Below are 25,266 nucleotides of genomic sequence, written 5' to 3' on the forward strand. Positions count from 1 at the left end.
AAAGAACACGTTTAATGTTCTGAGATAATTTGTATTTTAACCAATAGGGGGCAACACAAAATACAGTTAGCTTCCGTTTTGACAGCGAGAGGCATGATGGGAGATGTAGTGTGATTGTCTACCATATAAAACAATATGAACTCCATTCGTCTTCCTCTTTACTAAGCGAGCCTGGGCGAGGTAAGTCCGTCCTGGTTTATTAAGGTTGACATCCACACATTTTAGACTTCCGTCCGAAGTTTACTTGGTATTTAATAGTGGATAAAGTAAACTAAAACATATATCTTATATTTCTTAGCTCTTTGATGGCATTTGAGAAATGTATCCTCGTGGAAGCTAACGCTAGTTCTTCTCCCCAAACAACGTGGTGCGCTTCGGAAGCGGCCTGGTCTGGATGGCGAAGCCATGTTTTAGCAAATGTTTAATTTCTCCCAATAAACTCTAACCAATTTTCACATTTTAAAGCATTTAGTCCTATAAATCCGCCGATATTCTTTATAAGCCAGTTAATGCGTGTAGTTAAAGTATGCGGACTTAAATCTCAAAGTACTGGTAATGTCTTCACGAAGCCAGTTACTAATTAAATGTAAATTATATATATTTTAAACTTAATTGAAACATGATTAGGGATTTGTTTTAATAAAATGGCTATTTTGTATTACTTCTACCACTAGATGGAAAGTAGTTTTAATTTGTATCACTGAAATGCCAGTGGTGTTTTTGAGACTATTTTCAACTAATTGAATGATGCATAATTATTCCAAGCACCAATCTGACTAAAGTAATCAAATTTAACTGGGGAATAAAACAACTACAGCTTTTCATAGGCTAAAATATTAAGAATCATACTGTAATTATACTTTGACAAACTTGAGGTTCTCTGAATAAAATCCCATTTATCCATAATGCATGTTCCTTATACTATAAAAGTTAACTATTGATTAGTTTTTGAAATGTATTTTCTGAGCCCCATTTTTTTTAAACTAGTTTGCAAAAGTGCTCCAGCTTCATATCACTGAGACCACTTTTCTCTAAATGAGGCCTGTGTTTAAATGCAGAGATTCGACATTCCTAGTTTTTACAGTTATCCTCTGAAAATGTGTCATTCATGACCATTTGCAACCACATTTACAAAATTACAATTATTTAAAACAGTTGTATGTTGTATTCTATGCATATATGACAATTGCAGTTCCACCTTTCATGGGTTTACAACTTGCAAGTTGGATATCTTGCACTGACAATTGAAACTCACCATTGGCTGAATGTATGCAAAGTTGGAATAAATCAGCTTTTTAGATGAGTAATTCAAGTTTTGATGTTCCATACAAAGCTAGTTGACTTTGACAGAACTTGTTTTGATCAAATCGAATCGTTTGCTGTGGACTAATGTTTCTGTCTTCTCTCTGCAGGCGCTGTAAGCAACCATGCCCGTTGCCAGAAGTTGGGTTTGTCGCAAGACCTATGTTACTCCTCGCCGTCCGTTCGAGAAGTCTCGTCTCGACCAGGAGTTAAAGCTTATTGGTAGGCTTGGTTCAGTCTCACTATAATTAGGTTGAGTTCTCATTTGTTTGTTTTTAACAGTCATTAATTTTCTCTGCAGGCGAGTATGGTCTGAGGAACAAGCGTGAGGTGTGGAGGGTCAAGTTTACCCTGGCTAAGATCCGTAAGGCTGCCAGAGAGCTTCTCACTCTGGACGAGAAGGACCCCAAGCGTCTGTTTGAAGGTATGAGATGCAGCTAACGGTGGTTCCCAACCCTGGTCTCTCAGGACCCATGCATGTTTTAGATAATTCTTTTCCAGTGCACCAGATTCACTTTGGGATAAAGTGCTGCAGAGGCCTGTTAATCATAATATTTTCTAGTGGATTGAATGGGGAAATGCCTAAAACATGCAGGACAGGAGTCCCTGAGGATCACTTCTGGGAACCACTTGCTGAGAAGTAGTTGGAGTTTGGCCGATGATTTAAATATAAATAGTCAGACTTAACTGTGGTGTCAAGAATTCCTCGTCAATGAGGCCATTTTTGGTGCTGTATCAAAATCATTAGCTCTTAGTGCCTCATTTTAAATGTAAGCATTTTTTCCCCGCCAGGTAATGCCTTGCTCAGGCGTCTGGTGAGGATTGGTGTGCTGGATGAGGGTAAGATGAAGCTCGATTATATCCTGGGCCTGAAGGTTGAGGATTTCTTGGAGAGGAGGCTGCAGACTCAGGTCTTCAAGCTCGGACTTGCCAAGAGTATCCACCATGCCCGTGTCCTGATCCGCCAGAGGCACATTCGGTAAGTTTTAGGACAACTGAAAGACTTGATCTAACCACAGCAGGGTCTGAAAAGTTTTTTGAGAAACTTTTGCTGCTTCCTCTTTCATCAGAGGACCCCCATGCTGTAGCACTCTGCGTTGAGAGCACTTAATCATTTCAGCAAGGTCAATTCGGTATCAAAGCCGTATACCTTGTCGGTAGTTATTGCCCAGAGCCAATCCTGCCATCTGTGGGCTCAGGATGCTCCAATATGTGGTGGCGGCTGTGAGGTAAGGTGTGGGGGATTGCACCTCGGGCAATTGTGCTACTCACTGCACCATCAATTATGAGCTACTGAACACTCAGGTTGATGATTTAAGATTTGTATTCAGATTTTCTGTGGTGTCAAGAATTCCTCGTCAATGAAGCCTGATCTACATTTACAGTAGTGTCAATTCTAAAGACTATGGATGAAAATATGGATAGATTAAACAGATGTAGGGGTAAAAATGTTTCAATATAATGAATGTGAAATATATAATTAGATAAAAAAAGAAACTTAAGAATTGGTAAACTGCAGGATTTTATTTTCTGCTTTATTCATACAAATTGAATACATTTATTTTCAGATGGAACAACTTTTGGAAAGGGTATACGAGTAAAATGTGGGAGGCTATTTGTTCCAAAACATGTTAAGTTGATCTATAAAACAGAATTACTGATGCAGATAACTAATGTTTCAAAAACTGACAGATAATTATAATACAATTCTTATTGACAAAAACCGACCCGAGCAGATTTGTGATTTTTATAGACCCTTTTGGTGAGGGTGGTTATATTTTTGATAACTGAATCATTGTTTTGAAAGTTCTCAACTCTTTGTATTGTCTTTGCAGTGTGCGCAAACAGGTGGTGAACATCCCCTCCTTTGTGGTTCGCCTGGACAGCCAGAAGCACATCGACTTCTCCCTGAGGTCACCATACGGCGGTGGACGTCCTGGCCGCGTCAAGAGAAAGAACGCCAAGAAGGGTCAGGGTGGAGCTGGAGGGGCTGACGACGAGGAGGAAGATTAAGAAGGATGTGGTCCAGGAAGTGTTATATGTGCTTCCTGTTCTGTTAAATTCTTAATAAAAAAATGGGTTGAACCAAAGAACTGTGCTATTTGTTTTAATTTCATGTTAACTAAAATTAAATGTGGTCCCTGTTATTTTTTCTTATGTTTTATGAATGAAAGTAGTGTAACTGGACAATTTAAATGGATAAAAACATGATACAAATAAGAACCCTTGGGTAGACTGAGCTCTGGGGGTTTTGTATAAAATGACCCTAGTACTTATTTTATAGTTTTTAAATTCTACAAACAAGAACAGTAGATGCTCTAAAACAAAATCTTGAAACCATTTTTATTTTATATACATTTTTAAATTCTACAAACAAGAACATTAGATGCTCTAAAACAAAAAATCTTAACTATATTGCAAACACCCCTGTAATCAGAATGGTGTAGTCCAGATGTGACGTCTTCTGCTCCATCAAATTAAAAAAGCCTTTCAAATATCCTATTTTAAACCCGGAAGTGATATCTTTCACCGGTGCGGTGTGAGGGGAACATCAAGTTCGGGGTTGGAGCGAAGATAGTGGTGTCCTACCGTTGGTCCACATATCTTCATGAATGTAAGTATCTAATGCTACAGCTCTGCTAACCGCATGTCAAGTCATTCAAAATGCAACTTCTAACCGTTACGCAGCAAAGCTTTGATTATTCACGAACATAAACGGCTAAGTATTTAAAATAACTAAACTTCAGTCTCGGCAGGATGTTTTAACCATTACATAGACTAATATTAACCATGTAGCTGTTTGCTACAGACCCAGAAACCTTTTATCACGCGTTAATTGACCAGCTACAAACTTAAGATAATTAAGGAGTCCTGCATTTGTAGAAGTCACGTATTTGTTTCCAGGAAGACCCTAAATCCGGAAAGTTTAAGCTTCATTCTGGGACCAACTGCTTTAAAATACGTTGATCTGTTGCCACAACAGTTTGCAGAGGGAGCATTCAGGTTGGAACAAGCCCTGAAACCATAGGAGCACATGTTGAAGCTGGCATTCCTTTAAACGGACAGTGTTTGCTTCAGGGTTCATTCAGGTTCTACATTAAAATCCATCATAACTAGGAGAAAAATAAACACAAGATTTACCCACATTAATAAGTAAAGGTACTTTGGCACATCGAGTCTTTTAAAATGGACACATGTTATTGTGAAATGAATGGATGATAGTCATTCATTTTCTACTATAGAAGTGCTGCATAGTGTAATATTGGGGTTTAATAGAGGCTAATTATGCAGCTCCACCTAAAAGCAATCAAATGTAAATCTATGTATATACAGCTGGAATCATGCTTTTTAAATACTGACATTTGTTTACTCAGAAGAACCTCGGGTGTGTTTTACTACAACTTCCAAGGCAGTTTTTCTCCTGGCCTAAAATTTAAGGAATAATTGCAGGTAGTATGAGACAGAGCTGCAAAAATTACATCACTGTTGGACAATGTCATTGTTTTTGAAGAGTTGAAAAAAGCTGAGGATATAAAGCATAAAACGTGTATATTCTACACTTCCTAGAATAAGGTGCATTTACTCAAAACACTATAGTGTATCTGTATACGCTGCGTTTTTGGCCTTAATCATAAGGTACTGGGATCAAACTGTCAAATCAGTGGTGTGTTTGACCTGCTTCTCCTTGTGAGCTGTTAAAGTGTTAAACTGATGTGTTTCCCCATCAGCAGGAAGATGACTGGAGAAGAGCTAGTGTATTTGGGCGTCCTTGCTGCCACCATCCCTGTTGGATTTCTCTTTCGTTACCTCAGTGAGTATTTTGCATAACTTCCCTCAGGGAAAATAAAAATAAATTAAGTTCGAACAACATCAATAGTTTCGTTGTTTTCTTTGGTACTGGTTAGATCTCGTTTGTCAGAGCCTCTTTCTTCCTCATTTGTTGTATTTATTTCCTGAAGGTGTCCATTTTGAGACTGGAAATGATCACAATAGATAAACTGTCACCATTTGCAGTTGTAGGACCTTGTATCTCTGAAGTTAAATGGAGAAATGAAGTAGATGAACTTTAGATACATTTTTGGTATCTTTTTTTCTAATGATCTAACTTTATAAACCTACATTTTAAGTGTCTCATTAAGCCTTCATCTATGCTTTATCACCCTCGTCTGTTTAGCAGTACTCTATTTATATTCCTCCATCCCCTCAGTTCTTCCTTGTCTACTACACATCTGTCAGTCACTAGAATAGATATGCAAAGTACAGCTTTGATATAAAGAATTTACAGAGATAATGTCAGCAGTGGGTTTTTCCTGTTTTTGTAATGTGTGGCCCTTTTATTTACAGTTTTTTTTAATGCCGTCACTTAAATTTAAAGTTCTATTTTTTTCTATCAGTAAAACAGTTTTTTGCCTTTGCTTCAGGTCCGCCTGTGAAGCAGGTGACGGCTCTTCTTCTGGGCCTGTCCATCACCATCGCCCTGTGTCACATCCATACACTGCACTCCCTGGTGACAGTGATAGGAACATGGATCATCATCAAGAGCAGCTGGCGGTGAGTGATCTTTACCATCTTTGCATCTTTAAGATGCAAGAACAGTTTTAAATGATCATGTTTTAGCTGGAGAGTATGGGAAATGCTTTTTCCAGACATTAGAACAAACTTTAATCTGAAAGCATTTTTTGCTTTTTGTTTAATACTGGCCAGCAGCGAATAATGACCAAAAATAACTGGATTTTTTTTTGTAGTTGTAGAATAATCTTACAGTGGTTCACCTCTCTGCAACTGCACTCTATGTTTTCACTTTCTCTACTTTCTCTCCTACAAATATGCTGTCTTTTTCAGTATTCCTAAAACCGCAGATTAGAAATAACATTATGACCACTTTCCTAAAGAGGTGTAAGCCTAATATTTCCTACCAAAGCTCTTGCCTGATATGTAGTGATTTAAGACACCGAATATGAGCAGCAGATAACTCAAGTACCTGCGAGTTAAGGCCTCTATGGATTAGACTTTTTTGCCAATTATTTCCCACAGATTCTTGATTGAATTTAGATCTGGGTTTTTAGAAGCAAAGCTTGCATCTCAAACACATTGTTTTTCTCTGCGGCCCATCCCTGCTCCTTTTTAACATGCTGAGAATACGGTCTTAATAAAAGCTCTTCACGGCCTTAAACACTTAGATTTGACATATGTGTCAAAATAACCTTGGGATTAGAGAACCCAAAGTTTATTGACTTAACATCATACTGGCTGGATCCGAATGTCTGCCATTTTAGAGGAGTGTCTGAACATCTAGTGATTTAAAAAGTGTTGAACTAAAAATTTCCCACAGTGCACCTTGAAATGTAGTGTGCATCCATGGTGTGAAAACCATAGACATGATATAACAGTAGACTCCGCATTGACAGTCGCAGCACAGAAATTACAGGCACCATCTTGGAGAGGTTGACTTGCTACCATAACCTGCAAGTTTAAGCAGAACAGAAGAAGGATGCCTCAGCACTGTGAGGCATATTTTTGTTTGAATCGACAGTGTTGACATCATGGCATGAAGGATGACTTTGTGATATCATCAGAGCTTTGTAAGACATTGCTGAATAAACAGCATATATACACTACATATATGTGTGTATATATATGTATATATATGTATATATATATATAATCCCTTTATTTTCTCACAATGGATAAATTGTCGTTTTACGGTAGCAAACAAATGTGGACCTTAAACAGTGTATAAAAATAACAGAATAAGTGACAGAGTTAAAAACAAGAAATAAAAAAATAAAATGCTGTATTGTAGAGTGAAGGCACAACGTTAAATCCCGGCTTGCATATCCTATCAAACTAGAGATTACCTGCAGGTGGTCATCATTTTATGCCTGGTTTGTAAAAATGGCACTTGTCTCTTCTCATTAGGCTTGCCCCAGCATTGAGCCTCAGCTGGTCTTTTCTCTACCTCCTGTTTTTCCGACTGGTCACGAATTTTGATCTTCCCAAGCCAACACCTTTCGCCAACGCCGTCCAGCTGCTTCTCACACTGAAGGTAGAGAAGCCTTTGAACATATTTGCTCCAGAAGATTCTGTATGATAACACACCGCTTTTTTCCTGACATGTCATTCCCTTGTGTTTCGTTTTGATATTTGTTTTCCTCTTAGATGGTCAGTCTTGCCAATGAGGTACACAGCTTCCACGTTGAGAAAAAGAGAGATGTGAGCTCCTTTGCTAAGTCTCCAGTCATTGGTGGTCTGTCTCAAGAACCTTCCCTCTATGACATTCTGTCCTATAGTTACTGTTATGTCGGTATAATAACCGGTAAGTCAACAGAATTGTCCTCTCTTAATTCACTTCCTTGTGTCTGCTTATATGTTTACCAGCAAAATCCTGAGTTTTGTGTGTGTGCTGATGTTGCAGCCACTGTTCATTCTCTTTTGCATGATTTATAACCAATGTCTCTCTTTGTCTTACTTTCTGCCACTTGTCCAACATTGTGAGTTGATATTGTTTAATATTATTTATCTATATCTTTCCTCGCCCCTCTTGCCTGCTTTTTTTTCCACTACCTTTTTCTCCGCTGTTTTTTTACATTCATTATCCTTCTTGCCCTTCGTATTGATCCCTTTCTTCTCACCGCCGTGTTTTCTCCTCTGTCTCATTGCTCCATCCTCCCAAAGGCCCGTTCTTCCGTTTCCAAACTTACATGGACTGGCTGAAGCAGCCGAGGCCGCTGGCTTTGCCCGGCTGGGAGCCCTGTCTGCATCGAGTGAAGATGGTCCCTGTTTTCGGGGCTCTGTTTTTGGCCGTCAACCACTATTTCCCACTTTCTTATGTACGCACAGATGAGTTCCTGGATGAGAACATTTTCTTCAGGTATTTGTTTTTTTCACTATGATGTACTTCCCAATACATCTGTTGTACATTTGTTATATTACTGAAATAATAAACCTAAACTGGTGAAATTCAACTTGCAAATTACAAATGGAAATTAAAAATGCTCCTGATTTCATTTCTTTTATTGTCCTTGAATTATAATGATTGCATAGCAGTAGTATTTTATAGGTAAATCACACCAACAGAGGAGGATGTAATGAAGCCTGGATAACGTTTGTTTGTGAGAGAGAAATTAATAGCTTCCCTCTTTCCTTTCTCTCTTTCACCAGGTTGTTCTACATGGTGGCAGTGTTCTTTGTGTTCAGAATGCGTTTCTATGCGGCGTGGTGCGGCGCTGAGGCAGGCTGCATCAGTGCCGGCCTCGGCTGCTATCCAGAAAAGGCCCTTTCCAAACCTGGAGGAGGACCTACTGTCGACTACAGGTCATTACCTCGTGTTTCTGTCAGTAATGGCCGAATTATCACTCTGACATTCTTAAACTCTTTCTTGGGTCAAATCCACAAACTTCTATTTATTTCATAAGGATTTAAAATGAGAAACAAACACCAAGCAGTGACAAACAAGTGAAGTGGAAGGAAAAAAATTACACAGTTCTAAATTCTATCTACTGATAAAAATCTAAAAAGAGTGTTGCATGCATATTCTTCACAGCACCATGAATACCAAGAAACAGTGATGAGGTTATTAATGGAGACCTTTAAAACAGGGTTAGGTAGGGCCTGGTTATAAATCAAGATCCATTTATATCAATAAAAGAAATACATTAGATAAAATGTTCTTTAACTCCACTGAACTTCAATCCAGAACCACGTGGTATTCTCTGGGGAATGTTGACAAAAGAAAGGATTCAGCCTCTTAGGTTGGCCTCTCCTGGCCAACCTAAGGTAGGTTGGTGTTAGGGCTGACCTATTTTTAAAGGTTATTTTTTAAAAAGTTTAGTTTAAATTTAGTTTTTTCTCTCCTTCTGAGAGAGAGATGTATGTCAGCCTGATTGGCCTGAGAGCTCTAAGGTAGGTGGGCAGATGCAGACTTGACTGCATGATGAATTTTTAAGGTATTTGTCTATTGGACAGACACAGTAGAAACCATCTCGTCCCATTCTCGCCTCAGCCGTTATAAAAACCGGCCAAAAATAGGACGTCCAATCAGGTTGCTACATTCAGCTTTAAGGCGAAACCAAACTAAAACCAAACTCTGGTAGGCTGGCACCGGTTGTCGCTTTGTCTAATCAGCTTTTAAAATTCAGCTTTTCCTCCATAACCACAGCGGATTTGATAGCAACAGACTAAACCTGTTTGCTACACACTATCAATCTGGCTTGCCAGGTTATTAAAATTCATCATCTGTAGGAAGCCATGCTGGATGTTACACCTTTCCATGTCTGGTGATCTGGTAAGATTAGACCAAAAATAATATTCCTAAGCTTTCAAACATTATTTATGATTCTGTGACTAGACTCTAAAGATCGATGTTGCCCTTCATCCTGTCTGAGTAAATTTAGCTGTTTTGCTAAGAAACACGGACAAATATTGTCCATGTATTAGCAGCTACAAGTTGTTCCACAAAGCTGTTTGAAGGAAGGAAGCTGAACAGAAACCAAACCACATTTTCTGATTTTTATTTGCAAACAAATAAAGCCACATGTATTCTTTTCCTTTTTAATTTACAATTATACACAACTTTATCTATGGAAGCTTTAAGCGCTGTATATTTTCTGCATTGTTTTAAAGATGTGTTTTGTTCTTTCTCTTCATGAACAGTCCTGATCCAACCAAAGAGGAGAGATATGACTTCAGAACCATTCAGAACATTGATTGTTACAACACTGACTTTTGTGTGAAGGTCCGACATGGCATGCGCTACTGGAACATGACTGTTCAGTGGTGGCTTCATCACTATATCTACCCAAACGCCCCCTTTAAGTCCTACGCTCTCAGGTAGGACCCCCCTAGTTTGACACAGTAACACACTACCTGTTTCAAATTAACAAAAAAACGACTTGAATAATTAGAGAAATTTTGAGAAGAAAATTGTTTTCCAGAATTGAAGCATTCAATTGTTGTAATAATTAGTTAAAAAATGAGTCTATTTTTGTGTCTTCCTCAGGGCTGGATGGACCATGCTCATCAGTGCCTACTGGCATGGATTGCATGCAGGTTACTACCTCTCTTTCCTAACCATCCCGCTGTGCATCGCAGCTGAGTCTGCCATGGAGTCAGCTGTCAGAGCCAAGCTGGCTCCCAGTGGGCAGAACATCTTCGATTGGATCCACTGGTTCCTGAAGATGAGGGCCTACGACTACATGTGCATGGGGTTCGTTCTGCTGAAGGCGTCCGACACCATCAACTACTGGACGTCCATCTACTTCACCATGCATGTCATTGCCGTTGGCTGCATAATAGTGGGCAAGGTCTTAAAGGGGGGGAGGAGAGAGGGGAGGAAGGGGGAAAAGGAGCAGACAAGTGAGGGGGGGAAGACTGAAGATGTGAAGGAGAAAAATGGACAGAAAACAGAGTAAAATGAGGACAAAAAAGGACTGGTTTTAGCCTTTTGGAGATCAGAGTGTGTGATCCTTCGAGTTCTGATTCTGCCACTAAACATGATCCAAGATGATTTCTTCTTAGAAAAGTGTATTTTATTTAAAAAAGCAGTTATGAGTGTCATTTGTGAAATCCTGTAAAAAAAAAAAAACTACTAAAGTTGTTTTTGTTTGATTCCCACAAAATTCAGGGAATCTCTGGAGAGAAACTGGGAAAGTGAATGTTGCTTTTTATGTTGTTGGATGTATGTACGGTTGGAGGATCTTATTTTACACAAATAGAGTTGAACATGATGACCAAAAGTTCAGACGTGGCTTTAGGAATATGTCAAATCAAAATGTAGAGGCAGGTTGTTAAAAACGACATTAAAAATAATTTAAATCCTTTTAATATTTTTAAGACACATGCTCTTTAAGAATGGACATATTTTTTGTTAGAAGTAGCACTTAAGAAAACGTCTCCGCTCACATTAGGACTGTATTCCTGTTAAAGTTGTACCTCTATCTTTTTGCATTAAGCAAGTGTTGAATTTCATTTTCTGCTCATTAACCTCTGCAATGCTGTGAATTCAAATAGTTTGTATAGAGGGATTTATTTTACTTCTCTTTGCTGGTAGGATTTTGGATCAAATCACTAACATATTTGCTGTCACCTCTGCAACAGTGTTGTGACCTGCGCACATTATAAAAGACAACTAAAGTTCATTTACTGCCTAAATATCTGCACTGCATTCAGGGTTGGGACCAAACATTTAAAAGGTTTTTTTTAGATAAATGTATGTTACACTGCCAAGTGATTTATAATTTCCAATGGGAGAAGTTAAATAAAAAAACAACAAATGACTGCGATTTAAAACATAAGCGAATGTTTGCTGTTTTCTCCATATTTAACAATATTAATATGGATGTTGCTAACATATGACCTAAGCTGTCTGATCAAACATCTGTTCCTATATGAAGATGACTGCAGGTTGTTAAAGGTTTCCTCTTCAGAAACTTCATATTCATCATCCTCTGTTTACAAGTAGGACCATTTGAATCACAAATTATTTTAAAATAATTTTTGTTTGACAGTAACAGTTTGTGTTTTCAAAGTATCAATGTTACACTGTGGCTGTAAAAAGTTTTTTCCCTGGTCATGTCTTTTTCCTCCTCTGTGTTTTTGTTAAACCAGCTCCTCTGGCTTGGAAACAGCATTAAATATAAATTCTGCCTTTTCTCTCTGGCCTGGTATCTATAGTAGAGTTCAGCTAATAACTACTCATACTTTAATGCATTTCTATTACCTTTTTTTTTTTTGGAACATATCATTTTATGACTCCTCCTTACTGACCATAGTAATGCTTTGCAAAAACATATTTTCTAGTCAAACTCTGACATATAATCCTTGTGACCTAGTTTTTTACTGTTACCTATCAGTATCTCCTGGTTAGTTTTTTGGTTGTTTGATCATCATCCTGGTATAATGGCTGAGACATACAAGGAAGTCCCTGTGTGGTCATTTTAATGATGAGTAAAGTCCACACCAGGGGGAAAACAGGGAAGTGTTTCATCGCTAACCCTTCCCTGTAGAGAGCTGCTCCATTTATTTGTTTTCCACTGAAGTTGCTACCGAGTGGAATTAGAAGAATGGCCAATCAGTGGCAAAGACAAGCCTCAGGTAAGGAAAAGAGACAAAATACCAGTGTTTATTTTGAACCTCAAATTGTTTATAAAAAAAAAAAAATGAGTGAAAGTCTGGTTTATACAGTTTTATATATGGAAAACCTTGTTTGAATGTATCCAAGCTCTCGGAGGAAATGGTTACTTTACTGACCAGGCGTCACTCAGAATGCGTCGGCTTTCCTCTCGAATGTCCAGTCAGAACCACCATGAGGATCAAACCGATGGTTCTGAGGCAGCCCTTGAGCTCAGGAGCACCGTTTTTTCCATGGCTATTAAAAAAGCTATAAGGTATGAAAACTTTTTTGTGGTTTGGTAAATATGCCTACAGGTGCCTTATAACAACCACAAATGGGTCAGACCATACTGTGTGTCTTATTGTGGTCTAGAAAATGTAATTATAGCACTTGAACTGTCCTATATGTTGGTGTTTTAAATCTACAAAGAGTTGAACACAATTGTGAGTTGGTGGAAAAAGCGTACCAAAACTGGTTTATTTATGCAGTCATGATGATTAAGCCACCTGTCTCTACAATTAAAGCTGTGAGTCTTTTCATGTGACTCTAAGCACTACAAACATTTTACTGACCCAGTGTAAATTCGATGAGGCTCAGACTTGATAGAAAGTGGTGTAGTATGAGTTTTTGAGACTTGCTACATATTGTTAACTGGGTTTCAATCTTTGACGAGGGCTTTTTAACACACACTTTGTATATTTGGAGTTGTCCTACTGAAAATGCAGCCTCGACCCTGAACTCTTTGTAGCCTCTAAATGGTTTAGATTGATTGCCTTTTATACATCTTCATCCATCTTCCAATCTCTAAACTGCTTTGCTCACACCTGGCTGAAGACATTAATTCCCACAGCATGATACAACAACCATCATGTTTCACCATGAGTTAAGAGCGTTGTGGTGTGTTAGTTGTTCTCCCAGCCAAGCTTTTTGCATGCAGACCTAACACCTTAAATTTATGGACTCATATAATAAGCACCTTTTTCCACATGTTTCACTGTATCCTTTTACATGACTTTCTACTTTCAGCCCTTCGATAATGGCCAGATTTGTAGAGAGTGCTGCCAAGGTAGATTCCTTCAGCCGAGTTATGAATCTGTAGCTCTTCCAGTGCTACCATGGGTCCTTTGGCTGTTACTCTGATTAACGCACTCAGTGCCATACCAGTTACTTCAGATACTATGTCTGGGGAAGTTAGCAGTTGTGCAATAATCTAGGTTTAGAAAGAATTTCCTTCCCACTTTACAACTAAAAACTAACTAAGTCTTTATATCTCAGTTAAAATTCTGGTAAAATATACAGCAGGCTTTGGTTGAACTGAAATAAAATGTGGAAAAAGCTCAAAGGTTTTAAATACTTGAGTTATTCTAAGAAGGCCTACAAGAGGGGAAAAACTGCTCTTTGTTAAAACACTGCACCTTAACGTGATGAGCTGCAACAAATAAAGACAAATTACCCACTCAGGGAAAGAACCGTTGGTCTATCAAATTATTAGTATTTTTTTACTTAAACAAACAAACAAAAATTGTACAAGTACAACCAGATATTTATTACATTGTGAATGGTAATTACACATGTTACTTCAAGCCTGTTAGGAGTATTATGTCCCTTAAAATGCTATGTCTTAAAGAGAGAGAAAGTGGCTAAGATTAGGTGGTACTTTGAGTTTTTTTGCTATATTTTTGCGTAGTGATATTTGAGCAGATAGAATATATTCAGAATTAGAACTGCACTCTGAGAGGGCAGACCTCGGCCAAGCCAGCATACTTTGTCCCATATTGTGATTTACACCTATAGCTAAAACTTGCACATAATATGGATCATTACCAATTTGAATGTATTGTTCCTTTGGTGACAATTTCCTTAAAATCCATCTTAAGTTTATAAATCATTGATTGATTGATTGATAGACTTTATTGATCTCACAGTAGAGAAATGTGACAGCTGAAGTCTTTTTTTTTTTTTTTTTCCATAAGGCAGGGGTAATACACAGGGTATTTATGTAGATGGGTATTATCTATATAGGTATTGCACTGGGTATCAAATATAAAGAAACAGGTTATTGCACAGGGTATTAAATAGAAATTGCCCATTATACATTGCACAAGTTATTGCCATTGTAGTGTGGGATTTTATAGTCTGGTTGCAGCAGGGATGAATGACCTGCAGTAGCGCTCCTTTTTACAAATAGGGTGTAAAAGTCTTTCACAAAAGGAGCTGCTATGCTCCTCTACAGCCTGGTGCAGAGGGTGAGAAATAAGGCAAAGTGTGTGTCTGCAGCCTCTGGTGTTTATTCTGCTCTCACTTTCTTCATTCACTCTGCACCCTGCTGTCTCCTTTTATCAGCAGATTGTAACTTTGAGTGAGGCATGGCTCACCTTTCCAGTGTTTTTGTCTTTCTTATAATACTTCTGGATGTTTTCAAGTCCAATACTGAGGCTGTCAATACTCACTGCTGCCACTCTCTGGTTTAGGGGGGAACTGCTTAGGGGATCCGCCAAATAATGTTAAAGAATCCTTAAAAAAAATCCTTTAAAAATCCTGCATCCTGATAATTATGTGGATCATCAACAAAATGAAATGGATTGTTCCTTGGACTTTGGTAAAAATTTCATTAAAATCCGTTCATAGCCTTTCAAGTTATCCTGCACACAGAAGGACAGACAAACAAACAAACACTACAAATTCTCTATTGCAAAGATTTGAAATAGTTAAAAAATGAAACTGATGTGGTGTCGATTTTCTATGGAAGTAAAACGGTAGTTTTCTATCACTTACAGGCTAGCACAACAAAAGCAGACCCCTGCTCAGCTAAACGGGGGATCCTGGAAACAGAAAAGGGCCATATATGTGCGTAAATTGAGAAGCAGCGGCAGAGAGTTTCTTTACTTTTTCTCACTTTGGGGTAAATCCTTGCAGAAGATTGGAGGTAAGCATATAGTTTACATTTGCAAATGGCTCTAAATTGAAAAAGCATAGGCTGACGTTAAACTTTTACCCTTTAGGGAACTTTGGAGGGGGTGTCCAGTCCTACTTCCTCTTTCTTAAATTCTTGGTGATTCTTAATTTCGTCTCCTTCCTGCTGATTGGTGGATTCGTGCTCATCCCCAGCATTGTGTTCAACTCATTGAGAGAGCCGCCCAAACTGGAAAGCAGAACAGGTGATGTTACCTTTTATTTCCCTTTATTTCTTACACACAGGTTTCATCTTCACATTATCTTTTTAAATATTAGTGTTATTCAGAGGTGGGTAGCAAATAGATGTTACTTGAGAAAGTTTTTGACCAAAAAAAAAAACTTTTAGGAGTTGCCTTAAAGGTACACTATGCAACCGGTGTTGATTTTCCAGCGAGGCTCCCCCCAGAGGGCGAAAGTAAAAGTGCACTGTCGTAAATACTTACTTGTACTAATTTCCTGGATGGTAACTTTTTAACTTGAAAAATGATGAAGCAGAGTTAGCCGACTCTTACTTGGGTACAATATTTGCCTACTCTAACCACTTCTAATCGTATTTCCATTTTTTTCATCTTGATAAGCTTCTTTTAATAAAACAAAGACAGGCAGCAGACAAGGGTAGAGAGATAATTTACCAAATATCAGAGGTGTCAAGTAACAAAGTGCAAATACTTGGTTACCTTACCTAAGTAGACATCTTGGCTATCTATACTTACTGAAGTAAATTCGTTTTTAGACACTTTTTTACTTCTACTTACATTTTTTTAATATTGGTAAAAATGTGCCCTATGCCCTAACCAGTAGGTTAAGGCATATGTCCTTCGAATCCTGAGGTTGTGAGTTCAAAACCCACTCCCACTCTCTGATCATGACCCTTACCCCCTGATTATTCCCTGGGCACTACACAGTGGCAGCCCACTGCTCCCCAAAGGGGATGGGTTAAATGCAGAGAGTTACTTTCTCCATTGTGAGATCAATAAAATTAAATTTATTTATTATATTATTTGCTTTCTACTTTTTTTCTACATTCTACTTCTTACATTCTAAAAACACACTCTTTAGTTTTGTTCCATTTAAGCTCATTTTCGTTATGGTCAACTGGTTTACAAAATAAAAAACATAAAAATAAAGGCTTTTATCCAGACAATTAATTTCTTTTTGGTTGGGCTCTGTGCCGCACCAACTTGTTTTTTGCCACATACCAAAAGAAATAGTTTTTCAAGATGATGCAAAGTTAAATTTGTCACTGTTGATTAAACTAAGAAAATTAAGTATAAGGAAGTTATCGTCCAGAATTGCAGAACATTTTTCCTTTAATTTGGTAGTGTAGTAAAGCATCTGTCCTTTACCTTTTTTCCTGCATTACTTTTACTTTTATACTTTAAGTTGTTTTAAAACTGGTACTTTAACACTTAGTTGAATAAAAAGTTGATGCTCTTAAATTCAACAAAAGTGGTTTTAATCAGTTAGATTTATACTTATACTACTTGAGTAATATACATAAATGCTTTTGATACCTCTGCCAAATATATATCTAGTAAACCTGGTTAATAACCTAATGTCCTTTTTAATTTCCTTTAACATCTCCTCCTAATTTTATCTGTTCTTGAATCAGCTTGGCCTTTTTAATCAGAGAAGACCAATTAAATATACAGTATCACAGTTACTGATAATGTTGTATTCAGAGATATACTTCTGTGTTTTCCAGGTAGTGGAAATTGTACAAAGTATGAGCCTAATCCCCAAGGCCTGGTGGTCTTCTACGAGTACTTTCTTCATTTACTCTCAGGAACGGTAAGAAACTCAACCAAAACCATGCAAACATAACTGATCTGGTAATGATGAGTTGGTCATTAACAGCATTTTGGATTAGCGGTTATCATATAGAATATTTTCAGACAATGCCAACTAATACTGCTGTGGAGTTTCAAAACTACAGTACTATAAAAAGGTTTTAGCCCCAAACAGAGTTTTTTTTCATTTCAGGTATTTATTTATTTACTCAAGCTACATGTTCAAAAAGGAGAGGAAAGACATTTACACTTTTTATATTCTTTTTGTCTATATGCCCCAGCTATAGTAACATACATACGGAACTACGTTATATCAAAAAATACAAATGATAATGGCGTACCATTATCAGTTAACCTAAAATGCATCATCTCTAAATAAAACACTTTAAAAAAGGAAAGATTTTTTTCTGTCCTTTTTTTATTTGTCTCTAAACAAATTTTAATACTAGACACCTAGCAAATGCAAAACCAATTTTTTAAATAATTAATTAAAGTGTTTCCCAAAACAAAAGTTCAAAGCATTTACCTTCTAAATGGTTACATTCTGTGATTGGGGAGTTTTGCCCACTCCTCTTTTAAAGGATGGTTTCGATTAGCCCACATCTGGTTTTCCTGATTTTCCTGAATCGGATCACACTACAGCATCTCAACTTGATTTAAATCCAGACTTTGACTAGGCAACTGCAACACCCTGATTTTAGAAATATGCTAAAGACTGACTGTGTGATGACCTTGGACCTAATATTGAAAGCAGACAGATCAGGACGATTTAAGCAATATTACACAAAATACAGCGAGCGGCTGGTCCTCAGCGGGGCGGATAACTGGATTCTCTGCAGAGATAGGAAACTCAGGTCAGTGACTAGAATTTCTGGCTGATCACAACTTGGAGTAAAAAGTCACTGACCTGGTTAAGAGTTCAGTCCGATCCCAGAGGAAGGGGAGGAATCCAGGAGGGAGATTGTCCACCGCTTGCGGCTGTAGCTGCTTCCAGACCTCAGGGTGATGACGAGCTAAAGCCAGCCGATGCCGAGGAGGCAACAGTGTCCGTGAAGGAATATCCAGAGCCGAAGTCAAATCCGAACCATGTTGACAGACCAGAAGATCAGAGAGCCAAAAAGGTACTGAAGCAGAATCCAAGCCGAGGTCAGTAACACAGTCCAAGTTCGGTAAACCAGCAGAATCCAGTAAATCAGTCCAAAAAAAAAACTGACGGAGCAGACAAGGTCAAGGCAAAACACTTGAATTTGCAAAGGCAGAAAACAGGTCAGAATCAGAATCACAGAAAACTTACATGAATGTTAGAGTTACTCTCACAAAACAGCTCGAATAATCTGGCGCCGATGGTGGGCAGACAAACAGCATAAATAGCAGAGGGAATCAGGTGTGAAAAAAAAAAGAGTTAATGAACCTCCGTGCCAATTAGACAGGTGAACAGGAGTAAATGAAACCACCAACCATCAGCCCCAAGACAACGACAGGCTGAGAATTAGAGAATGAAATGTTCTGGGCCTAATAAAGCTGTGGGCTGACTTGAAACAGGCGAAACATAAGAAACCTCTGAAACATCCTACAGTTAAAAAATGAGAAGTGGAGCAAAGTTATTCCAGACCAAAGCCAGAGACTGTGGTAGATGACTACAAGAAGTGTCTCAGCATTATTATTCAGCCAACCTGCAATAAAATCTCTTTCTTTTCCATAGATGAAAAAAAAAGAAATAGACACTGATAAGCGTTGCTGTAAATAACTGAATATCTAATGAGGTGTTATAACCTTTTTTTGTATGTAAATAAAACAGTGAATAAATCAGAAATAGTTTTGTGTTTCATTCTCAGCTTTTTGGAGCAATGACATAATGTAAGCAACTCGCTACAGCGCTAGTGAAAGGTTTTTTTTGTAGTCAAAACCAAATGAAGATTTGTTTATATCTTTGTTGGTTTCCCTTTATATCAGTTGTACTAAAAAATACTCTTGGCATTTTGAATTTATGACCAAATACAATGATTTTTGCTTCTGTTTAAGTGATAGTTTGGGTCCCTTTTCGCCATCATAAAGGAAGTTGTGATGATGCAGAACAAAATGTAAAGCCACATTTCATTGTATGTATAAATCTTCTTTACCTGCTCTGCCCTCCCCTCTCATTAATATTCAGGGTTTCATTGAGTATTCATATATGTTTTATGGATACTATGACAATACCGTGGTGGAGGACAGTAGCTTTTCCTACAACATCCCTGTTGCCTATCTGTCAACTGCTGTCTTCTACTTCGCCTTTTGTCTAATTTGCATCATAATACGGTCAGTACCATTACAAAACCTTACTAATTTTACAACTAAAAGATTAATATGCCATTACATCAGTTGTTAAGGTGAATATTTGCTCATAAGCAGAATGGGAAAAGCAACTCGAGTTGCAGTGACAACTGGAGGCAGCGATGTGAGCAACTACAGCTTGATCGTCTTCACTGGGTGGGACTTCGGCTGCCTGGGAGGAAAAGCCACCAAACTAAAACAGAGGAACATCTACTACCGGCTGCAGGTCAGGAGCTGGAGATTTGGACTTTTTTTCTCTTACTTTCTTTAGAGCAAGCATTATTTCACTGAGCATGCTTTGAGCAGCCACGATCTAACTGACCTGTCCTTTCTGTGTCTGTCAGGTGGATCTGGAGGAAGAACGCCTAAAGAAGCATGCAGCTTCCCTCACTATGTGCAAAAAAGTTACCTTATACTCTCTGCGTGTTTTGTCGTTTTTTGTTGCTCTAGGGCTTGTAGTAGCAGCCTGCTATTCGATTTTTAAGGCAACAGAGTTCAGCCAGGTGCGTTATTAAAGGCTCACATTATGCCCCTGATTGAGTGCTTGATTATCATTTGTCTCTAATTCCTGTCCAACAGGATAACAGTGACAAGGAAGGGATCCTTGGATTGATTTATGAGTATCTGCCATCGATTGTCATCACCGCAGGGAACTTCTTGGTGCCTCTGCTGTGCGACCAATTAGCTCTACTTGAAAAATATTCTCCAAGCTCCACAGTGATAGTAGCACTGTTAAGGTTTGTAGTATTGAGTAATGTATGTCTTATTTCATATCTTTAAATTTTGAAAGAAAAAAAAAACTAGCAGCTTTGTTATATCTGAAGGTAACAGATTTCTAAAAAAGTTGTTTTGCAGTACAGCAAATAAACAGATACACCAAATTTGGAAAACATCTTTAACTGTGAGGTAGACACTTGACCCACCTGAACAGTAGTTGATTGAGATAGATACCTTTTACTTTATTGTTTAGATTAACATTTATGCATACAAGATATGGCAAAAAGTATTTATCTTTTATCTGATTTATAACAAATTTGTTTACTTTTTAAAATTTTAAAGTTTCATTCAAAGTACACCTCTATTTATTAAGCTCAACTAAATACAATCAGTATATTTGGGGAAAAAAACAAACCCTGACATCCCCCTTTTAACAGGTTATATACAACAGAGACCAAGAAATAGAAAAAGGTCAAACCTATTTATAAAAGTTAAACCTGACAAACCCTGTCATACTAAACATAACATACTTCTTCTTTATTGATAATATGCCTCTGGAGTGTGATAACAGTGAATAAAAACATATACATAAATGTCTGAATTTGTAAATGTAAACAAGAATAATAAAGAATAATTTAAGATGCTTTTAATAATGCATCATTGAACTCAGATGTTTCATCCATAAGAGTCCAACTTTTAAATTTACAAATACAAGATACTCATTTATGAGTTCAACTCTACAACCCTTGATGAACCTGTTACAATCCTTACCAGTTGGTGGTATTAATGCACTGAAATTTTGATCCCATGTAAAAATTTTAAATAACTTTTCAGCAAAGATTTAAAATTCGACAAACTTGCACTCTCCAGGGTGAAACATCTGATCTCACATTTATGTATAAGTTGACAAAGTACAAATACAAATTACTTAATCACTTATTGACTTACATTTACAAATTTTATTTACAGTCTTCCAAACCCATAGATTAAAACCTTAGTTTAAAAATTTCTCGATAGGATTCACCCATACATTTAAAGACAGAGAGTTTCACATACACTCTACACTGGCAAACATTTACTGATCGCTTTCAACCATTGTTTTAACCAATTAGGCCAAATCATACAGCTTTACTGCTTAGTGTTGACAAGTTTGAACCATAAGATACTCTCTATTTTTGCATCAATTTAACCGTGCATTTAATAATCACATTTTAAGTTATAAAGTTTGACAAACAATAAGCTTATATGGGCATGCTTCGGAACAATGGTTCAATGATAGGTAAGCTTAGAATGGAAATACCTCTGCTTCACTTGCAATTATAAATCTTTATTATAACCAGAGCCACATCTGCTTTCTTTTTCCAGAGCAGTGATTTTGCGTCTTGCCAGTCTATGCATCCTTCTCTTCACCCTTTGGAATCAGATCACCTGTAAAGGAAATCAAGATGATGAGAAATGTAATGAGTGTCATTACAACCACGAAGATTACCCGGTAATTGTTCAGTTTCTTTGCATAACTGCAAATGTGTGGTTTGAACAGTACTTCAGACATGGAACCAAAACAAAAATATTTTAATGTTAAGCACATAAGATATCTGTTGCCCTCATTTACCCATTTTTGGGCTTTTTTGTTTTGGTTTTAAGATGTGTCTGGGCCCGTCTTCCGTTTCACAATAGAGTTTATTCAAACTTTGTTTCTGCTACCGTAGTAACATTCTCCCCAGAGCTAACCTGGTCAGGAGTAGGTTTTCCTCAATAAACTCTGTGTCCTCTGTCTCTGCCCTCCTTAAAGCCAATCGCCTTGTTTTATTTCCTGATTTAGTCAGGAGAGATCTGTCATTGTTTTGTGTAAACCATTAAAAAAAAATATTCACTAGGTTGGTTAAAGACATTAGGGGTTAAAACACAAACATAGCATGTCCTTTTGATGAAGATAAGCTCCGTTAATTCACAAAAAAAACAAAATATTCATAATAAGAAAGTTATCTTTATGAAGCTACCATTTCACCTTATAAACCTTCACATACAGTACATACAGACCATATCCATCCTCATATTTGCAGCATTGCACAGACTTTTTAAATAGCTATTTAACAGAACTTGATATGAGTGAGAGCACATTGATGTTTGTGATAACAGCATTATATAAAACAGCGGCAGAGTCAGACTGCCACTTATTATCTACTGTGTAATGGAGGACAGAATAAAAATCAGGAGGAACCCAATGAGATGATGCAAAGGTCCTAACTATTTGAACAACTTTTCTATTTTTTTTTTTTAGCTTGGACCAAAAACTGTCTGTCTGACTGACATTAGGGCTTTGTTAGTGCCTCCATTCATTGACTTGGTTCCTCTGATTAGGGTCTTGTCCATTCAGAGGACCCACTTATGCTCAAGACTTAACTTGTTAGCTTGTGTCCCAAGATGTTCTTTCAGTTCTTCCACATAATGTTATTTTCCCTATCTATTATGTGAAGTGCCCCAGTATCTCCTGCAGCACAACACCCACACAACATTATGCCACCCTCGTCATACCTAACAGTTAGTATGGTCTTCTCAGCCTTGCAGCTTCCTGATTGTTGCTCCAAATGTATCACTGGTCATTTTAGCTTCATCAGATGTGACAGAAGTTTACTCGTATTAAATGTCATATTGACAATTACAAAAAGTTAATGTGCCAATTTATGAAGTGTATGTCAACATCAGGTGTCAAATGTACAGGAGGACCCAGCAGAAGATAGTGAAGGGAGCTGGAAAGATCTTTACTCCTCTAGTGTTTTATAAGTCCTTCTGGTATAGGTTTCTGAACGTCTCAGAGACTCTCACCTGTCCTCCATGAGTTTTTGAACTGTTTCCACCTTTTTGTTTTGACATAGTGCTGGGAAACACGTGTGGGACAGGAAATGTACAAGCTGACACTGTTCGACCTCCTCGTTAACATCGCTCTACTCGTGCTGGTTGAATTTCCACGCAGGTATGAATCCTTACATAAACACTCAGGTTCCAGTAAACGAATTGTGGTTGTGTAAATTGATGGTGAATAAGTCAGATATTTCCATGACATGGTGTTTATAAATGGTGTTTTCTTTTTTTTTTTCTTTTTTTTTAGGATGGTGGTGGACAACACTTCCTGTAAGTTGTCTCAGTGGGTTGGCCGGCAGGAGTTTGTGGTTCCTTCTAATGTTCTCGGGCTTGTTTATGGCCAGACTGTGGTCTGGACAGGAGCGCTTTTTTGCCCTCTGCTGCCACTCTTGAACACAGCCAAGTTCGTTATCCTCTTCTACTGCAAGAAGGTGAATCTACAGCTTTACCACAGTCAGCATCTAACACAGAGCTTTATTGTTTGCTCCCTAACCCCTCTCACTTCTCGCCACAGATCACACTTTTCTACAACTGTCGTCCAGCATTAAGGACATTTCGGTCCACCTCCTCTTCCTTCTTTTTCCTGGCAGTCCTTCTCTTTGGCTGGATCATAGCCTTGGTTGTCATGATTTATAGTGTTGCTGTGTGAGTGCTAATTCATTACCTTCAAAGTTGTTTTTCTAAAGTCAAAAACTAAATCTTTACAGGTTAATTAATCTGGCAATCAATCATATGGCAATCAGTTTCTCTTTTAGTGTTTGTATTTTATTGTTTCACTATTAAGGATGTTTGTTTCTGCCGTTACAATAGGATCCATCCATCACAGGCTTGTGGGCCTTTCCGTTCTTTTGACAACATGTGGCAGATTGTTCCAAACTCTACCTACTATCTTCCTGATGTAACAAAAGAGTTTATTTTCTTTATTGGCTCCCAAGCCTTTTCAGTACCTCTTTCTGCCTTATCATGGTAAGTCTAACTTGGCTTGTTGTGTTGTGTGAAATCCACAGTCAATGCAGTCTTCTACCTAGATATTTTAGAGCATTTTAACGCCTCCTTCTGTATGGAGATGCTTTATAATAGGGGGTAAGGTGGGGAGCATTTTATTTTTCGCCTATTCTGTGTTCAAATCTAAATCCTTAGACCTTTACCGAATGTCTTCTGCTTCTCTTTCCACCCCATTTCTGTTGGACCACTTCCTAAATTAAAGCATAGACCAAGTACAGAGTGCATGAAATGTAAAGTTGATGTACAATTTTTTTAGTAGGCTTACTTTTTTGTAATACAAATCATATTTTCATTGCTTTTATTTTATATGCTACTTTTCTTGACTTGGGGCCTTTATTAGCTGTAAGCCATAATTATAACAATTACAAATAGGTGTGTAATAAACTTATGTAACATAGACATATAATATATAGTTTAACATTTTGAACTAAATTCCCAATGTGCACAGTTTTTTTATGTCATTCTGTCTTATTGAAATTCACCTGTATTCAGCCTCCTGCATGCTACAGAATTTTGTCTGTTTCCTCTCCCGCAGTGTGGTTATGTGCTACGTCATCGCTTTAGCCTCTATCCATGGCAGATCTGTTGTAATGCTCAAAGCACAGCTTAAATTGGTATGTTTATCTTTTTTTTTTTATTTACAACCAAATGTTTAATAGTTTCTCATGCTTAATGCAACCCACATGTTATCCTTAACATTTAAAAAACTATTCTCAGGGATCCAGTTTAATCAGTGTAGTATCTCTGGTTTCTCTGGTTCACAGGCAGGACGGGACAAGCAGTTTTTGGTAAAGCAGATTGTGGCCATCAAACAACACCAAAGTGAAGAAAACCAGGACTAAGCTCAAGCTGTACACCCTTTTATTTTTGCTTTGTTATATATTTGAAACAAATAAGAATTTGAAAATGCAACTAATGATAATATATAGAGTAAATGAGATTATTGTTTTGGATTGTACAATTCTGAAAAGATATGAATAAAGGTGTGCTTTCTGTTGAAGATAAGAAAAAAGCCTATTTTTATGATATGTAATTTATTAATTATGAATTATTGAATATACAATTATTTAATTTGTTTTTAATACAATTTGAAATTCAAAATTATTTTGTATGATTTAACATTAAAAAAAAAAAAAAAAATACTGAACACAATCACATAATGCATGGATCTATACAATGTGAAAATAGCAATGGCTCAAAATGTATATTCAA

The 25,266-nt window shown here is 37.5% G+C and overlaps 3 protein-coding genes across 5 annotated transcripts; all 3 read left to right on the top strand.

The window, feature by feature from the left end:
* Positions 1-71: 71 nt before the first annotated feature.
* Positions 72-3,392, top strand: rps9 (ribosomal protein S9). Of its 2 annotated transcripts, XR_005280746.1 has the most exons (6): positions 72-180; positions 1,413-1,524; positions 1,604-1,726; positions 2,095-2,281; positions 2,373-2,531; positions 3,138-3,275. XR_005280746.1 is itself a non-coding variant. In XM_038284315.1 (5 exons), the coding sequence occupies exons 2-5, from the start codon at positions 1,428-1,430 to the stop codon at positions 3,313-3,315; spliced, it is 585 nt and encodes a 194-aa protein (XP_038140243.1). In that variant the 5' UTR covers positions 77-180; positions 1,413-1,427; the 3' UTR covers positions 3,316-3,392. The 2 variants fall into 2 exon arrangements, 1 of the variants encoding a protein (XP_038140243.1); XM_038284315.1 differs by lacking the exon at positions 2,373-2,531 and having other exon boundaries at positions 77-180; positions 3,138-3,392.
* Positions 3,393-3,762: 370 nt separating this feature from the next.
* On the top strand, positions 3,763-11,951 carry mboat7 (membrane bound O-acyltransferase domain containing 7). 2 transcript variants are annotated; one of them, XM_038284314.1, is made up of 9 exons: positions 3,763-3,916; positions 5,031-5,113; positions 5,724-5,853; positions 7,222-7,348; positions 7,462-7,618; positions 7,978-8,173; positions 8,464-8,616; positions 9,955-10,131; positions 10,301-10,712. In XM_038284314.1, exons 2-9 carry the CDS (start codon positions 5,038-5,040, stop codon positions 10,710-10,712), a joined length of 1,428 nt encoding a protein of 475 aa, XP_038140242.1. In that variant the 5' UTR covers positions 3,763-3,916; positions 5,031-5,037. The 2 variants fall into 2 exon arrangements, with proteins under 2 accessions (XP_038140242.1, XP_038140241.1); XM_038284313.1 differs by having other exon boundaries at positions 3,783-3,916; positions 5,034-5,113; positions 10,301-11,951.
* Positions 11,952-12,241: 290 nt separating this feature from the next.
* tmc4 (transmembrane channel-like 4) lies at positions 12,242-25,106 on the top strand. The gene is made up of 16 exons (XM_038284461.1): positions 12,242-12,393; positions 12,521-12,686; positions 15,190-15,338; positions 15,415-15,570; positions 17,073-17,158; positions 19,310-19,455; positions 19,549-19,696; positions 19,815-19,973; positions 20,050-20,207; positions 21,553-21,679; positions 23,064-23,161; positions 23,297-23,480; positions 23,564-23,694; positions 23,860-24,015; positions 24,590-24,668; positions 24,819-25,106. Exons 1-16 carry the CDS (start codon positions 12,363-12,365, stop codon positions 24,894-24,896), a joined length of 2,052 nt encoding a protein of 683 aa, XP_038140389.1. The 5' UTR covers positions 12,242-12,362; the 3' UTR covers positions 24,897-25,106.
* The last annotated feature ends 160 nt before the right edge of the window (positions 25,107-25,266 follow it).

Source organism: Cyprinodon tularosa, unplaced genomic scaffold, assembly GCF_016077235.1.
Source record: "Cyprinodon tularosa strain WSP-4 unplaced genomic scaffold, ASM1607723v1 ctg2, whole genome shotgun sequence".
Taxonomy (NCBI): Eukaryota; Metazoa; Chordata; class Actinopteri; order Cyprinodontiformes; family Cyprinodontidae; genus Cyprinodon; species Cyprinodon tularosa.